The sequence below is a fragment of the Rhinolophus hipposideros genome, assembly GCF_964194185.1.
Source record: "Rhinolophus hipposideros genome assembly, chromosome: 16".
NCBI classification, from domain to species: Eukaryota; Metazoa; Chordata; class Mammalia; order Chiroptera; family Rhinolophidae; genus Rhinolophus; species Rhinolophus hipposideros.
Genome location: NC_138062.1, coordinates 30,241,442 through 30,260,096, shown reverse-complemented (window position 1 = coordinate 30,260,096; position 18,655 = coordinate 30,241,442). Strand labels below are relative to the sequence as shown.

Here is an 18,655-nt window from a genome sequence, read left to right as displayed (position 1 = left end):
GCAATGAGTCTGAAGAGGTTGCAGGGTTTCCAGTGCCAATTATTCAACTGTTTTTCTCAAGTTGAGGTAGCAGCTCATCGACAGCTTACGAGAATAAGAATAATAAGGACGGTGTGAAAGCGGAGGGGCATTTACAAGGTCCTGAGACCCAAACACTGAATTCTCGTGCCAGAACCCTTCATCCGCTGCCCTGCTCACGACCACCTTCAGAGACTACAAGTCCCGTCAAGCAGCGGGGATGGGCCGGCCCCGCCCCATCGATAGGCCCCGCCCACCACCAGGCCCCGCCCCCTCCCGCCCGCAGTCCCCTCCTGCCCGGTCAGCCCCGAAGAGTTGCCCGGTGGCCGCTGCAGACGGAAGCCGAACGAGAGTGTCGGCGGCGGCAGGATGGGAGACTCCAAAGTGAAAGTGGCCGTCCGGATCCGGCCCATGAACCGAAGAGGTGAGAGCCGAGCCCGTCCGGGGCCACCGCGGCGGAGGCGGCAGGTGCCTGGTGCGCCCTTTCCTTGGCGGCGGCCGCCGTGTGGGGTCCGGACGCCCAGCCCTGAAATCCGTATCCGGGCGGGAGGCCGGCCCGCGCACCCCGAAACCTGGTCCCCCGCGCCGCCCCGCCTGCGCGGGACGCCCCTCCCCTCGCCCGCACCGTGTCCCGGGGCCCCACGGGCCCCACGGGCCCCACGTCGCGGTCCGCTGCCCCTTCCGCCGCGCTCCCGCCCCGCCCCAGCGCCCTTTCGCCCTCGATCCCTCTCTCTTCCCCTGCCCTTCCAGGAGGGCGCCCGTGTCCCTCGCCCCCGCCTCGCTTCCTCCTTCCCCCACTCCTGCCCCGCGGCCCGTGCCTCGCCGCCTTCCCGCGGTCTCCTCGCCAGCTGTCAGTGCGGCCCCCGCCCCTTGGCTCCTCACCCCTCCGGCCTGGCGGGGACAGCCAGGGACCCCGAGGCCCCCATCCTGTGGCCCGGTCGCCCCAACGCTGCACTTGGGTGGCTCGCGGCAGGAAAAATGGCAGGGAATTTGGTTTACTCCGCCTGAGAAAGCACTCAAGTGCAAAAATTCCTCGTCTTGCTATTTCACTTTATATTCCTTTAGCCTGGACGGTCCTAAAGAGTTGTAAATACTTTGAAGTTGCCTAAAAGAGGTGTCCCTTACCCCCCCCCTCCCACCCCGCTTCTTTCGACTGTTGAGAAAGTTTTGTTTTTGCTTGAAGTCATATTTGTCATCTCTCAACAATAAATAGTTTAAGTGCCAAGATTCTTGTGAAATTGTATCTTTCAGACCTTCTCTCTATTCTGCAGGGAGGGTAGAGAAAGCAGATAGACCGGGTACGTGGTAAATCCCCTTGAGGCAGTGAAATGGAGTGGAGAGAACCCCAACTCGCAGTTCGAAGAGGAGGTGGTCCGGGTCTTAATGCTTAACTAGCAGCGTGACCGGGCAGCTTACTTTAGATGAGATAATGTATTTGAAAACACTTTCTGTACAAGGTTATGTTATTGGGGATCACTATTATAATCCCAGGAGATGACTTTTCAGTTGACAAGACTCTTAACTAATCAGAAGCATTTGTAAGTACCAGAATCATGCTCTAAATCGTTTTTTGCCACTTCTTTGTCCATAATCAAGTGTTAAGTTCGGTAGAAATTAGGAGTTGTTTTCCAATTTTCCTTTTCTTTGCTGGCTTTTGTGTTTAGTGAGATATACAGGTCAACCGGTTGACATTTTCTTTGTTGGTTTGTCCTTCTCTTGGGAGTTGGTTTATCTCTTTTTTTGGAGTTAGACCTTCTGTTGGAGTTGGTGATTCCTTCTGTCCCTACTAGGTCAGCTTAAGGCTGTCAGGTGACACAGAAGAGTTTTTCCCTAAGAACTTAAACTACTTACGTCTTTGGCTCACTGTTCCGTGCTCTGACAAAATGAAAGAATTTAGAGGAACTCTGAAAATTTTCAAAAGCTTCTGTTCTTCAGTGTTCAGGCATCTTTATTTAAATTTGTCTTAAGTCTATTGCCATCACAGTAAATTAGGAAAAACCTAAAAAACAAAGCCACGTAAAACACAACTGATCTGGGATTTGATCTGAAAGGATGATCTTAGCACATTCTTAAAATTTCTTTTTCATAAAAAAACTTGGAAATGTCAGTACTAGAAAGAGGCCAGCTAACCAACCACCACAAAAGACCTATCTCCCCTCTTCCTCACCTCCATGGATGTCAGTTTTTGAGGGGGAAGTACTACCCTTTTTACAAATTGTCATTAATTAGATTGTAATCATTGTCAGTATCAGAGTTTTGATGGATGTATAGAATAATAATTTTAGCTATGGAATTGATGTCAGCTGTTCCTTTGGCTGAACCCATTTTAAAATTAAGGTTTACACATAGATCAATTATCCTATAAATAGAAGTACATTATTTGTGGTGCGCTGCCTCATTCATTTAGTGCCATCTCTTACCTAGCCTTGTATTTCCTGAATGCACACTGACTTCTTTTTTTTTTCACGGATTATCACAGACAATTAAAATTGGTTCTATTTATATTTTGTTAGGAAGTAGTTGTTTACATAAATCTAGAGGTTATTATGGAATATACTGTAGTGAAGTTCTAAAAACCAGTCATATTTAAACTTCCATCTAGAAGTTTAAAAAGGCTAAAACAAAACCATATTCATTTTCAGTAATTTTGAAAAGAACCATATTACTTTGACCAACTATTACTTTTGGGAAAATTAATGTATTAAATAATAGTATATAATTATGACAGATAGTAAACCTTTAGTCATAATTGTTTCTCTCTTAGCATACTAATGCAGAAATCAGCCTCAGAAATCACTCTTCACAAATAAGAATGAGAACGGGTTACTAGTAGGATGACGTAGTTTTCCTGTATAGATTCTGATATTTGGACTCACATTAACTACTTTTTGAGGAAAATCTGAAGTTTGCAAGAAGCTTCTAGCGTACCATTACGTTCTGCATGTGATTCAGTATCTGACCATGCTTAAGTGTTAAGGTAGTTAGTTGGTTTATTATTTCATGTGTATCCTGCAAGTAAGAGCAGTTCAGTCTTTTTTGCTAACTTATATGTGGGTTTTAGAAATGTTATTTGAACATTAAGCATTAGGCCTTAATTCAATAATAGCATGAGATGTAATGGCTAATGAATATGCTTTTGTCAGGAATGTTTTTCTTGTTACATATTTTAACATTATACTAACAAAACAAAAATTAAAAAGGAAAATGTCTCTCACATCCTTCCATCTTGACAGTTCATACTCTCGTTTTCTTATTTCCATTCTACTTTGTGTTCACATAAATATGTAATTTTACATAGTTTTAATTTTGCTTTTGTTCATCTGAAATATGAACTTAAGCCAAAGAAAAAGGGATAAACTTGTTTTGTCATGAGCTCTTGAAGTTCTGTTTGCAAATACTGTTTGTCTTTCACGTTATCTTTCAGACTTGTACAACTTACCAGGTAACTCTGTTTGTGTTCTTCAATATACTTACTGTAAAGAACACCCATTCATACATTATTAATCAATCTAATTATTAAATGAGCTGAAAGTTTTGCAAGCATAAAGAATGGAACTAGCTAGATCAATGACACTCTCCTGTTCAGGAATTTGATGTTTTATAACTTTAGGTGGTTTAAAAAATATTTCATATTTATTGAGTGCCTGCCAAGTGTCTAGCTTAGATATTAGATATTATGGGATCTTTTTGCTTTTCCTCAAGGGGCTTCCCGTGTTTAAATATGTGTAAGATCAACTACCAAAATAAATAAATCTCTCTCTATATATAAAGTGTTTGGAAAACACCTTTGCTATCTACCTATCCTGAGGTGGTAGAACCGGAAATTACACTAGAAATTTAGCTGGAGAGAAAAGCAGTGAAATGGGTTATTGCAGGTGTTAAGAAGTGTGTACAATAAATTTATTTCAACAGGCATTTCTCAGGTTTACTTTGTATTTTACAGTACCTGATGCAGTGGAAGACACAAAGAAAGTCAAAGAAGAACGTGATGGGTAATAGAAGTCAGTGCTTAAGTAAATCACTGTCTAGCATCTCAGTGGAAAGATTGTTATATAGCTATTAAAAATGATGAAAATCAAAACCATTTAATAAGGAAGACTTTTCTATGTTAGAAGTAAAAGCAGAATGCAAAATGGTATGTGTAACTCTATGGAATCTACTGTTGTAGTCATCTACTACTATTCAGTCTACTCGTAGGATTATTTTTATATAAAAATGTAAAGAGGGATGGACAAGGGCTAAAAAAAAACATGAGAAAATGAGATTGATTGGTCTTGTTGATAATTTTATGTCCTAAAATTCTTAGTGTCGCCTAGTATTGTAGCTTTCACTTTTTTTTTTTTTTTTTCCTTCTGTGACCCATGGTTTATTTAGAGGTATATTGTTTAATTTCCCAATATTTTCTTTTTTTTTTTTAAATTTATTTATTGGGGTGACAATTGTTAATGAAATTACATAATTTCAGGTGTACAATTCCGTATTACACCATCAACAAATCCCATTGTGTGTTCACCACCCAGAGTCAGCTCTCCTTCCATCACCATATATTTGATCCCCCTTACCCTCAGCTTTCACTTTTTTAAAAGTGTGCTTTATAGTTCATGATCGTAAGGAAATGACTGTCATGCAAAAAGATAAGATTAAAAAGTAAACACTATAGCAGATTGTCAGGTGAGTGACTAAGTGCCAGGTGGATGATAGGGAACTACAGGAATTCAGAGGAGTGAGAGGTCCCTGGAAGCCAGGTGATTAGGGAGGGCTTCTCTGGGGGGATGCCTTGAGTGGAATGAGTGCAAGGTAGGAGAGGAGAGGAGGGGAGAGCATTGGTTCTTTGAGGAGGAAGTATGGCCCGAATGCAAAGGCACAGAGATGGGAATGAGCTAGGCAAGTTTAGGCAGCAGAGTCAAGCTCAGCCTGCCTGCCAGAAAGGTAGGTTTTGTGAAGTTGATTAAGGAAGAATGAAATTAGAAAGGCAGGGTGAAATTGCAGGGAACCCACATGCTAGCTAGGCCCAGAAGTCTAGGTTTAGGGTGACTGGTCCATGTGCTCTAATTTAGCTTTTTAGAATCTAGAGATGCATATATTTTTTTAAATTAGTGTTTTGGATATCTTCGGATAAATACCCAGAAGTAGAATTGCTGAATCATATGGTAGTTCTATTTTTAATTTTCTGAGGAACCTCCATACTGTTTTCTGTAGTGGCTGCACCAATTTACAACCCCACTCACAGCATATGAGGGTCCCCTTTTCAAATAAGTTAGAGAAAGACAAATACCACATGATTTCACTTACATGTGGAATCTAAGAAACAAAATAAATGAACAAAACAGAATCAAGCTTAAAGAGAACAAACGGATGGTTGCCAGATGGAAGGGGTTTGGGGAGCTGGGTGAAAAAAGGTGAAGGGATTAAGAAGTACAAATTGGCAGTTATACAAATAGTCTCAGGGATGTAAAGAACAGCATAGTCAATACAGTTAATAATATTGTAATAACTACGGTGTCAGGTGGGTACTAGACTCACGGGGGTGATCACTTCATAAGTTATATAAATGTCTAATCACTGTGTTATACACCTGAAACTAATATAATATTGTATGTCAGCAGTGATTGAAAAAAAAAAAGGCAAGGTGAAACTGAGGAAGTAGGAGGAAGCTTAGAAGGCCCTAGCAGTCAGTGAAGAAACAGGTAATTCTTAGGACATGAAGGGGTGGTAGGACAGGAGAATCTGTTTGAAACAGGAAGGTGTTTTTGACTCTGAGTTCAGTAGTAGTTCTTTGGCCTTCTTAGAACTGATGTTGGAGTTAAGGATGATTGTGGATGGAAATTTCTGACATGTTTTCTAAAACAGAAGATACTTGTTTTGCTGGCATCTGCTTGATATGCTAATAGAAATAAGACACACATCTATTACAACATTGTTTTGTTTCTCCTGTCAGCTCAGTGACTGAAATTCCTACACAGAAGGCCAGAGGCTTTTGGAGAAGAAAGCACAAGTTTATAAAATAAAATAAAAATTTGTTTGACTTGGTATTTACGTTTTTACCTCCCCTGCCCCCACCTCCATAAAACAGTGACTAACGTTTCACTGTTCTAGTGCTTAAGTTTTGAAGATGGAAAAACATTGACAAAACTGTTCATTAAGCAGACGCATCGAGCTGTTCATCGAGTGGACATGGATTTATTATTGATCTTTATGCTCCCTGATCAGGTCTCCTTGTGTTCAGAGCTTGTTCTTCAACAAACTTGGCAAAGATGAACGGTGTAATCTGGAGGAAGTGTGTGAAGCTAACCAGTCTGTGGGATGTGCACAACAGGAGTGGTCGGAATTAGCAAGTGGATGTAGGAATTAGCAAGACGTTTGCAAGAAAGGAAGTTAGCTGTAAGAATTCGGACAGCAGGAAGTATCTGTATAATTTACAGTTATTGAAAGGTTGCTGTATGCTGACAGAGTCCCAAGCACTGAACTAGATTATTTGAGTTAATCTTCACAACAGGGCTAGGAAGCATTTATACTGTAACTCTATTTTACAGATGAGAAAGTGGGAGTTTAGACAAGTATAGCGACTTGCCGCACATCATCTAACTACCGTGTTTGCCCGAAAATAAGACTTAGCGGGACCATCAGCTCTAATGCGTCTTTTGGAGCAAAATTAATATAAGACCCGGTCGTATTTTACTATAGTATAAGACCAGGTGTAATATAATATGATATAATATAATATAATACCTGGTCTTTTATTAATTTTTGCTCCAAAAGATGCATTAGAGTGGATTGTCTGGCTAGGTTTTCTTTTCGGGAAAATGGGGTATGAAGTGGAGGAACTGGTACTTGGCACCTAGGCAGTTCAACTCCAGAACCCCAGCATCAAATTCTATGCTTTCTTGGACAAGCTAGAAGAGTGTAGGGAGGGAGAGATCGGAAGAGTGATTGAAGTTGGCCTTACAGAAGTAGAGAGGTTTAGGGATATGAAATTGTTTAGGGGAGGTACAGACCGAGTAAGAAGGATCTCAGACACAGTCTGAGGAGTACGGTGGGTGATCGTAGGTGTTTTAATAGAACAGTGGCACTGTCAGAGTGATGCTCAGAAAGGTAAATTAATCTAAACATATCAGTAAATTATACGGATACTTCCTGCTGTCCGAGTTCTTAGCTTGCCCACAAACTAATGATAAATGAGCTTGCTACTGTTTCATGGCTGCTGGTAGAAGACCCGGGACTTGTGGGTCAGAGGACTTACTGCTCGTGGCACAGGCAGCAGCGCGAGCAGTTTCTCTCTCCTGCAGGTCCTACAGGGGCACGTGGATGAGTCCAGGTGGAGGCTCTGCAAGCTTTGTGTTGCATCTGAGGAACACTGAGCTTGGGGACTCCTTTGCTTGAAAGTGGTCAGCAAGCCTGCTCTTTGTCTTGAAGGAAGCCCTAGTTCCTCAAGGTTTGCTGGCTGCAAACACATTTCTGAGAGGTGGGCTGGGTAATGAGCATTTATGGCCTTGCATGCTGGATTTATCCAGCAAGAATGTGTCAAGATGGTATTAAAAGCAACGGACGTTTAGAAAATACAGGAAGACCACAAACTTCTGATTTAGATGGCTAAGCGAATGGATGCTTGGTCATTAACGGAGACCAGAAGTATAGGAGAAGCAGGTTTTCAGGGTGGTGATGTGGGAAACGATGAGTTCTGTTCTTGGACATTCAGCAGGATTTAGGCAGTGCTTATCATGTGTCATACACCGTACCTATAGCTGTGAATAAGATAGAGTGCATGCCTAAACGAAACTCAACAGCCTTGTTGTGTTTTCAGTGTCTGAAGTACAGCCAAACGGATGGATCCAGAAGGCTGTTGTATAAATGAATCTGAAGCTAAGGGACTGGAGATACAGGTAGATTTGGGAGTCATGACTATATCTTCTATATTTAGAAGATAAAAGACCAAATTAAGGTGTGTTCTTAATTTGGAAGGAGGAAGTCACAGAGGCCAAGAAAAGAGACATAAAGAAAAGCAGGTGAAAGAAAGTAATGTGAAGCCTGGAGGAAAAATGTATCAAAAAGTGAGTGGTCAGTTGTCACATATCACAGGAATGGTGTGTATGATCATCCTGAATTGTGTTCAGTGGATTTGAGATCATGGCAGTCAGTGGCAATTTTCAGAAGAATAATAATGACGGACTGACTGAATCAGTGTTGGTGTTTTGGTAGTGAGCTGAGAAATAAGAGGGCATGCCGGTATGAAGGCAGTGAGTGTACGTGAATATTCCTGCATGCAGCTCCATGTAAAAGGGAAGGGTAACGAGTGGTATCCCTTGCCTGTCTTCCCTATGCTGTACTCCACATCCTGTGACCATATGTATATATATATAATTATAGTTGACATCCAATATTATTCTACTTCAGTTTCAGGAGTACAGCACAGTGGTCAGGCACACACACCAACAGTGAACTCTAAAAACTCAAAAGAAATCTTCACTGTTCCCTAAACAAACACACAAAAAGTGTTATCCAGAGGTGTAATTAGGAACGGGTCTTTTTTTTAAGTCTGGGAAATGTTTGAACCTTGTTATAAACAGAAAGAAGGAGACAATAATAGAGAAATTTTTGAAATATGGGAGGAAGAGGATAATTATATAATGGGAAAGCCCTGGAGTGCTTAATTTCCTTGATGAGGTAGAATGTGAGGTTATTAATTAAGAGTAAGAAGAATTGGGTTGGCTGAGATCCTCAGAGTAGTGAATGTTTAGAAATGCGGTTGAAGGACTCTAACCATATTTTATATCTATGGAGGACAGTGGGGTCATTCCTTCTAAGTATTTTTTTTAGAGCTATAATTCATACATCAAAAGTGTACAATTCAGTGGCTTTTAGAGTATTTGCAGAGTTGTGCAACCGTCACCACTATGCAATTCCAGAACATTTTTGTCATCCCAAGGAGATACTCTCTCCCATTAGCACTCACTCTCATCCACCCCCTACTCCCATACTCTCCCACTTCCCCCCAGCCCCTGGCAAGCACTAATCTACTTATCTCTGTGGATTTGCCTATTCTGGACATTTCCTAGAAATGAAATCATACGAGTATAATATGTAGACTTTGTACCTGACTTCTTTCATTTGGCATAATGTGTTCTGGGTTTATCCATGCTGTAGCATGAATCAATAGCTTTATCCCTTTTTAAAGCTGAATAAATTGTGTTATGGATATGCCATATTTTGTTTGCCCATTCATCAGTTGATGGGCATTTGGCTTGTTTCCACCTTTTGGTTATTATGAGTGATACTCCTGTGAACATTTGTCCCTACGTTTTTGTGTGGTTGTATATTTTCATTTCTCTTGGGTATATATATCCGTAGGAGTGGAATTGCTGGGTCATATAATTTTTGAGGAACTGTTAAATTGTTTTCTAAAGTGACTGCACCATTTTACATTCCCACCAATAATGTTTGAAGGTTCCAATTTCTCCATGTCCATGCCAACACTTGCTGTTGTCCTTCTTTTTGATTATTGCCATCCTACTGGGTGCAAAGTGGTATTTCATTGTGGTTTTGATTTGCTTTTCCCCGATGTCTAATGTTGAGAATCATTTCATGTGCTTATTGGCCACTTGTATATTTTTGGAGAAATCTCTACTCAAACTCTGTTCTTATTTTTAAAATTGGGTTGTCTTTTTTTATTATTGAGTTGTAAGAGTTCTTCATATATTTTAGGTACCAGTCCCATATCAGATATATGATTTGCAAAGATTTTTTTTGATTTTTGTGGGTTGCCTTTTCATTCTCTTAATGATGTTCTTTGAAGCACAAAAGTTTTCGTTTTGATGTGGTCCAATTTATCTATTTTTTCTTCTGTTGCTTGTGCTTTTCATATCTAAGAAACCATTACCTAACACAAGGTCACATGGATTTATGCTTATGCTTTCTTCTAAGGGTTTTATAAGTTGAGCTCTTACATTTAGGTCTTTGATCCATTGGGAATTAATTTTTGAATGTGATGTTGAGGTAGAGGTCCAATTTTATTTTTTTGCACCTGGAGATTTAGTTGTCCCAGCACCATTTGTTGAAAAGACTATACTTTCCCCAGTGCATTGGCTTAGCACTCTTGTTGAAAATCAATTGACGATAAATGTGACAGTATATTTCTGGATTCTCAATTCTATTCCATTGATTTATGTGTCTGTCCTTTTGTCAGTACCACACTGTCTTGATTACTGTAGCTTTGTAGTAAGTTTGAAATTGGTGAGTGTAGTCTTTCTGCTTTGTTCTTTTTCAAGACTGTTTGGCTCTTCTGGTTTTGCCTCATAAGTTTTTAAACACCTATTTCCTACCCCTGTAAAGTTGATTAGTTTCTTGAATGTACACGTTATGTTTTGGGCCATATAAGATTATTTTAATTATTCTCGTACTATAACTTCTCTTCCCCTTATCAGACATCCTGTCTTGGATCTTCCTTCATTCCTTCCTTTTCTTTAGAATAACTATATGATATGTTTAGTTACATTTTTATCCTTAATTTATTGAATACATTTGCATATTCACTGGTAAAAACATAAAAGTAGGTTATTAGGGTATTTTATGTATCACTTACTAGAAACCAAATGACCAATTTGCTTTGTACCTATGTGGCATCACATAATTTTTTTTTCTTCCTGGCTCAGTGGGCCTTAAGGGGATCCAAAGCAACCTTTAAATATAGTAAAGAAGTGTAAATCATATTCTCTGTTCTGCTGCTAAGAATATGACAGTCCAACTGTTACAACAAATCCTTTATACTTTAATTATTAGGGATGAATATTTTAGTTGTATGAACATACGTAGACGTGTAAAAGTGTTAGGCCTGTAACACAGTTGAAAATCCAACCATATATGAGTATAGCATCCAAAGTTTGCAATTTAATTAAAATGTGAATCTTACAAATAATTTATCTTCATTTAAAAAATGGATTCTCATGAATTTTAAGAGTAAGTGACAGCTTTTTAGGAATGTGACTGGTAGATAAAGGGAGGTACATTTATATTTCTAGGTAGTAGCTTTGGTTTGAAAACAATTATTAATTTTCTAGATTACTAAATAGGCATTTCAGAATTATTTTGTCCTCTTTGAGAATGATGCTTGTCCCCCGATGGAACCTAAGTTGTGTAAAGGGAGTCTCCCAGGCCCCTCCCGTCTTTTACTATGATGTCATTGGAGAATGAGGCACAGCTGATTTATGCATTGAAGAAAGACGTGTTTCAAATTATTGTTCACTTTAGAAGGTGACTAATTTGCTGGCTGAATAAGCTGAAATGTCAGCTGCAGATATTTTAATACTCAACTTGAGGAATTGACCTAGAAAGGGATCCTGTTTGGAAAACAATATGGGATCTTTAATGTTAGTGGAATAAATTTTTCTTTGTTTTAAGAACTCGTGGATACATCAAAGCATTCATGGTTCTGAGTACTATAAATACAGCTTGATTAGTCATGACATAAACTTACAGTACTCAACTTTAAGATCATTCTGGTTTTTTATTGGTTTCCAGACATTGTACTAATTAAATCCCAATCTCATTATTTTAGGCTTCACTAGGAATAAACTGGTATCCATGTGTTACTTATTATAATAATGATGAATATTTGTTGCTGTTTTTCATTGTGGTAAAGTGTACGTAGCATCAAATTGACCATGTTAAACCATTTTTAAGTGTACAGTTCACTGGAATTAAGTACATTTATATTGTTGTGCAAACATCACCACCTTCTCTAGAATTTTTTTGCTTTGCGAAAGTGAAACTCTGTACCCATGAATCATTAACTCCCCACTGCCCCTTTAGCCCAGCCCATGGCAACCACCGTCCAGCTTTCTATCTCTATGAATCTGACTCCTCTAGGCACCTCATATTAGTGGAATTGTACAACATTTGTCCTTTTGTGCTTGCTTATTATACTTAATAGTATCTTCAAGGTTCATCTGTATTTACCAGAAGTTCGTTCCTTTTTAAGGTTGAATAATATTCTGTTAAATGTATATACCACATTTTGTTGATCCATTCATTCACCAGTGCTCAGTTGGGTTCCTTCCACCTTTCTGCTATTGTGAAAACGGCTGCAGTGACTATGGGTGCACGTCAGTGCTAGTTTTGCAGAGACAGTGCGCAGCAGCTAGGCCCTTATCTTGTTAATCTAAGTATTGTTCCAAATGAAGAGGAAGATGTTTATCTTTCGGATTTTTGGTGGTTTTTAAAATTAAAACAAATTTTTAAAATTCAAATTACATTGAAAGCCTAAATTTGTTACTGCTGTTAAATCACTGCTTTGCTTTCTAAACCATATAGAGCAAGAAGTTTTCTATGGAGAAAGTGTCATATTTAGACTCTTAGAGCACTATAATTTAGTTCAACCAACTAGTAACTTTTGATGGTACACTAGCTATATAGTATTTTATATGAAAATGCTTTTCATATACCTGACCCTGAAACGCTGCAAATCTCACTGATTTATTTGTTTGGGTGTATTTCCTAGATGTTCCACCCATATTCTAAACAGTCTTGTGAAAAGCCTTCTCTTAATATATATGTATCCATCAACAGAGTCGGGGTGGGAATTCTGTTTGATAATAAAAACTGAGCTAATAAAGAAGTGAAGACAGTTGTTGATATTTTAAAGGCCAACTGTGATGGAAGTTACATGTAGGGACATTTGTTAAGCGTTGCACTCTTTACCACAAAATGAGTTTAGGTTGGACATATTGTTAATAGTATCAGGTGACTCTTTGCATTACGTAGGATTTTCCAGGGATTGGTTGCTTTATCATGAAATTTAATGCTTCCAAATAATTATTAGTTGTATCTAATGAAGTCACAAAGGGGAGGCGGGAGGACCTGTGAAGAGGATAGGGAAAAAGCATGCAAGTGTTGAGGAAAATGTTGGGATCTGTCTCAATTCAAGATCATTTGAAAGGAAGGCAAAGCACTGCTGGTGATGGGGAATATTTTGAGTTACACTCTTTCAGGCATATATTCTATATGTGTATTCTGCATACAGGTCTATACATGCAGCTCCTCTGCTCAGACCAGACGTTCTTGCAAGAAACTAATGACCAACTTTGTGGTGAGATAGTATATTCTGAGTCATAGTGCAGTTTCCGGGGAGCTGATAATGCATTTGTATATAATACAGATTTGACTGTAAGGGGCCAGCCAATACAGCATGGTCAGAGACCATTAGTTTTAACAAAGCAAATGTTCTTGAGCTCTGAGCCTAAGGAAAAGAAGCACAATTGTACATTTGACACGTTTCTGCAGTGTGGCTGACACTTTCTTGCAGCATTTCTGTGATAGTCTAGAGCGGATTTAAACACAAAGCATTAGAAATAGATGTTAATGCTAGCTGATTGCAGTGGAACCATAAGCCTTTTTGGCGGTTAGTCTTCCACACCCAGGTGAAACATAGCTCTGATGTTTTCCTTTCAGTTCTCTTTGCCAGAAAAAATGCATTGGCTAAAAAAAAAAAAGACCACTAATTTTTTTGTACTTCTAGGTTATGTCTTTGAGAACCAATGTAGAATAACTGATATGAGAAAAGCAGAGTTGTGGCAGGCACAGGGTTTTTTTTTTTCTCATTTGTTTCAGTTATATAAATTAAAACAAAAAGAGAAGTTATCTTTACTGGCAGTGGAAATACTTTAAAGTTATAATGAACACGACATTGACTTTGGCCAAGGTTCTTTGGGAAATACAGAGAGTCCAGTGGAGTACAGCTTTTTCTTAAGAGCATATCTTTGGGTAGTAGAGATAAGGCAAACAGTAACAGTTTTATACTTTGGGTCTGAAAAATATAAGAATATAAAAATACGAGAACATAAATATGATGTGGCCTATACTTTAAAAAAAGCTTTATTGAAATATAATGTACATATCATACAATTTGACCAATTGAGTGGTTTTTATTATGCTCACGCAGTTGTGCAAATATCAGCACAATTTTAGTACATCTTCATTACCCCAATAAAAACCGTATCCACTAGCAGTCACTAGTTATTGCCCCAGCCCTAGGCAATAAGTAGTCTATTTGCTTTCTCTATTTTCCTATTTTAGACATTTGAAATAAGTGGAATCATATAATATGTGGTAGTCCTTTGTGATTGGCTTCTTTGACTTAGCGTAACTTTCATCCATGTTGTAGTACGTTCATTCATTCATTATTTGATGGACATTTGGTTTGTTTTCATTTTTTGGCTATCATGAATAATGAATAGCCAGATAATATTGTTATGAACATTTAGTACAAGCTTTTGAGTGGACATGGGGTATCATTTCTCTTGGCTATATATCTAGGAGTGGGAATCGCTGGGTCGTACGCTAACTCTATGTTTAACCTTTGAGGAGCTGCTAGACTGCACCATTGTATTCCCACCAGTTATGAGTGAAGGTTCCAATTGCCCCACATCCTTGCCAATACTTGTTATTATCTGTCTTCTATTTATTATAGTTATGCTAGTGAGTGTGAAGTGGTATCTCATTGTGGTTTTGATTTGCATTTCCCCAGTGTCTGATGATGGTTGCGTATCTTTTCTTGTGCTTCTTGGCCGTTTTTGTATCTTTTTTTGGAGAGATGTCTATTCATATCCTTTGCCCATTTAAAAAGTGCGTTGTTTGTCTTTTTATTATTGTTATTATGTATATTTTTAAATTAACGTTTATTGGGTTGACAATGGTTAGTAAAGTTACATAGGTTTCAGGTGCACAATTTTGTAATATGTCATCTATATCTCACATTGTGTGTTCACCACGCAGAGTCAGTTCTCCTTCCGTCACCATATATTTTTATTATTGAGTTGTAAGAGTTCTTTATATTTTCTGATGCAAGTCCCTTATTAGATATATGATTTACAGATGGCTTGTTGAATCTGTGGGTTGTCTTTTTACTGTCTTGATGGCGTCCTTTGAAGCACGAAAGTTTTTCATTTTGATGTGGTCCAATTTATGTTTTTTTCTTTTGTTGCTTGTGCTTTTGGTGTCTAAGAAACCATCACCTAACTCTAAGTCATATGGATTTACCCTTCTGTTTTCTTCAAAGAGTTTAACAGATTTAGCTCTTACGTTTATGTCTGTGATCTATTGGAGTTAATTTTTGTGTATGGTGTTAGGAAGGGGTCTGACTTTATTCTGTAGCATGTGGATATCTAGTTGTCCAGCACCATTTGTTGAAAAGACTATACCTGGCCTGGCCCGGTGGCTCAGGTGGTTGGAGCTCCATGCTCCTAACGCCAAAGGCTGCATGTTCGATTCCCACATGGGCCAGTACCAGATGGCTCAGTTGGTTGGAGCGCGTCCTCTCAACCACAAGGTTGCTGGATCGACTCCCTCAAGGGATGGTGGGCTGCGTCCCCTGCAACTAACAACGGCAACTGGACCTGGAGATGAGCTGCGTCCTCCACAACTAACGGTGGAAGGACAACAACTTGGAAAAAGTCCTGGAAATACACACTGTTCCCCAATAAAGTCCTGTTCCCTTCCCCCACCCCCCCCAAAAAAAAGAAAAAGAAAACGAAAAGACTATACTTTTCCTGTTGGATTGTCTTGGTACCATTGTCAAAATCATTTGCCCATAAATGTGACAGTATGTTTCTAGACTCTCTGTTCCATTGATCTGTCTGTCCTTCTATTCTTATGTTAGTACCACACTGTCTTGATTACTGTAGTTTTGTAGCTAATTTGAAATTGGTGAGTGTAGCCTTTTTACTTTGTTTTTGTTCTTCAAGGTTGTTTTGGCTATTCTGGATCTCTGCATTTCCATATAGATTTTAGGATCAGCTTGTTAATTTTTGAAAAAAGGAAAAGCCAGCTGGCATTTTAATAAGGATTGCCTTCAATCCTGTAGACGAATTTGGGGAGTATTACCATCTTTAAGTGTTAAGTGTTTCAATTCATGAACATAAGATGTCTTTCCATTTGTTTAAGTCTTTAATTTCTTTCATCAATGTTTTGAATTCTCAGTATATGTGTCTTGCACTTCTTTGGAATTTATTCCTTAGTGTTTACTTCTTTTTGATGCTATTATAAATGAAATTATTTTCTTAATGTTGTTTCTGGATTTTTCATTGCTGGTGTATAGAAACAAGTGATTTTGTATATTGATTTTGTATCTTACAACTTTGCAGAACTTGTTTATTCTAGTAGTCTTTTACTGGAGTCCTTAGGATTTTCTATACACAAGATTATATCATCTGCAAGTAGAGATCGTTTTACTTCTTTCTTTCTAATCTGTATGCCTTTTGTTTGTTTAATTGTCTAACTGCCCTGACCAAGACCTCTAGTACAGTGTTGAATAGAAGTTGCAGTAGTAGATATCCTTATTCCTTTTTTAAAACAATTTTTATTAAATTTATTGGGGTAATATTGGCTAATGAAATTATATGTTTCAAGTGTACAATTCTATAATACATCATCTGTCTATTGCATTGTGTGTTCACCACCCAAAGTCAAATCTCTGTCACCATATATTTGAGCCCCTTTACCCTCTCCTGTCATCCCCTATCCCCTTTACACTTTGGTGACCACTAAACTGATGTCTGTGTCTATGAGTTTTTGTTTGTTTGTTTGTCTTGTTCATTTGTTGCTTTCAGTTTTCCATCCCACATGTGAGTAAAGTCATATGGTTCTCGACTTTTTCTGTCTGACTTATTTCGCTTAGCATGATAATCTCAAGATCCATCCACGTTGTCGCAAATGGCAGTATTTCATCTTTTCTTATGGCAGAGTAATATTCCACTGTATCCTTGTGTTATTGTTAGAGAGTAAGCCATGATGTTAGCTGCAGGTTTTTGGAGATGCCCTTTACCAGGTTGAAGAAGTCCCCTTCTAGTCTTAGTTTGTTGAGTGTGTTTATCATGAAAGAGTGTTGGATTTTTGTCAAATGGTTTTTCTGAAGTAAATTACTTTAAAAAAAAATGACTATTTTTCCTTTTTTTATCTGCAGAAACCGACTTGCATACCAAATGCGTGGTGGAGGTAGATGCAAACAGAGTTATCCTTAATCCTGTAAATACTAACCTTTCCAAAGGTGATGCCCGGTAAGTTAAGAAACAGTGTTATGATCAGTGGGTTTTGAATGACTGAAAGCAGCAGTGGCCGCTCAATTGAGTTCATCTTAGCAAACAGTGAATGCTTACTATGTAGAGACATATTGCTGTCAAGTTGAAGAGATGAGGTCTATAATATGGAATGACCAAAAGCCAGAGTGAGTTTTTTAGATAGTATTAGAAGCTCAGAGAAGAGATGGTGAAGTAACCGAGGAAGGCTTCTTGAAGGAGACGGTACTGGCAGGAGGATTAAGTAAGATCTAAATGGGAAGAAGTGGGGTAGAAGGACGGCCTTTAGGTTGTTCCTCAGCTTAGGTTGTTTTTATTTCTGCCAGTTCGAATCCTGTGTGTCGGTCAGCCCATGTCAAGTGCTACCTTCTTCCTGCTGGCATTTCTCAGCCCTCAGTGATTCTTTAAATTCCTGTAAGCTGTAAGCACTACTAATTCAGTCATTGTATGTTGTTTTGAATTGTTCATTCATTGCAGTTCTCCAGGAGATCATCAGGTCTTACAGGGAAGAGACTCTGTTGGCATTGAGGATGAAAACTTTCGCATCTCTTTGGGGTTTGGATGATAGTATGGGCTAGAGGGAGGGCAAGAAGATGTAGAGAAAGTGAATTTGGAGAAGGAAGAGATTAATTTGGCTTTTCTCAGTAAGTGCAGGGAAATTAATTTAATTAAATAAGATGGGATCAGATTACAGGAGACCTTGAAAGCAGATAAGGAAATTTGGCCTGTATTTTGATCAGTAAGATGTCACCTTTGATAGTTTTTGAATATTGTGATTGAGGAAGTGGATTAGGAAAAGTTGTCAGCTGGCATTTTAGAGAATGGGTCCAATTGGGAAAAGACTGGCTTTTTTATAGAGGTTAGCTCTATCAGAGATGTTTTTGTACTGACCCTGGAAGAGGAGAGCACAGATCAGAGAGACAGTGCCTGCCGTGATGCTTTCCACAAAGTATGTATTATAAGTATTTATTGAAACAAAGTTGTATGTGCAAATAGACACTCCATCAATGTTCTTTGGAGTTGAGTTGAAAAGAACACTGGACTTAAGATTCAGAAAATCTGAAATCAAATCCTTACCTAACTATGTTATTGCAGCTACTTACATTTAACTTTTTTAAGCCTCATCTGTGTGATGCCTATCTTACCTGTTTTCTAAAGATCAAACTGGTGATTGTTAAAGTGCTTTGTAGAGTGTTCTGTAAATGTTCAGTTTTATTGTTATTGATGTGTTATTTCTTCAGCATCTTCTATTTCTTCAGCACAGGGTACTGTCAGATATGCCGTTATCAGGGTGTGAAGGGTATGGATGTGTCAAAAATGGTGCTGGGAGTTTGGGCCTGCTGATTGAATGACCAACTGTCCTAAGTATTCATTGAACTCAGTAATTTTTAGAGGCTGTTTATTGCTCTCAGACTTTCCAATCTGGAGACTTTTGCTTTCTTTGGAAATGGGGGCACTCCAATTTGGAAATTGGAGGCAATATCCTGTGGTAGAAAGAGTGTGGGCTTTAGATAGAGACTGACTTGGATTCACATTCTGGCTTTGCCACTTGCTAGCATGGTTACCTACCTGTGTTC

The 18,655-nt window shown here is 38.8% G+C and overlaps 1 protein-coding gene across 2 annotated transcripts in view; it reads left to right on the top strand.

The window, feature by feature from the left end:
* Positions 1 to 308: 308 nt before the first annotated feature.
* KIF13B (kinesin family member 13B) overlaps positions 309 to 18,655 on the top strand; it is a 168,513-nt gene continuing 150,166 nt past the window's right edge. The window contains exons 1-2 of one of the 2 annotated variants that reach the window (XM_081076318.1): positions 309 to 442; positions 16,967 to 17,060. In XM_081076318.1, the coding sequence (XP_080932444.1) occupies positions 388 to 442; positions 16,967 to 17,060 (149 nt within the window). In that variant the 5' untranslated portion in view covers positions 309 to 387. The remainder of the gene's footprint in view (positions 443 to 16,966; positions 17,061 to 18,655) is intronic. The other variant, XM_081076317.1, reaches the window with a different exon arrangement.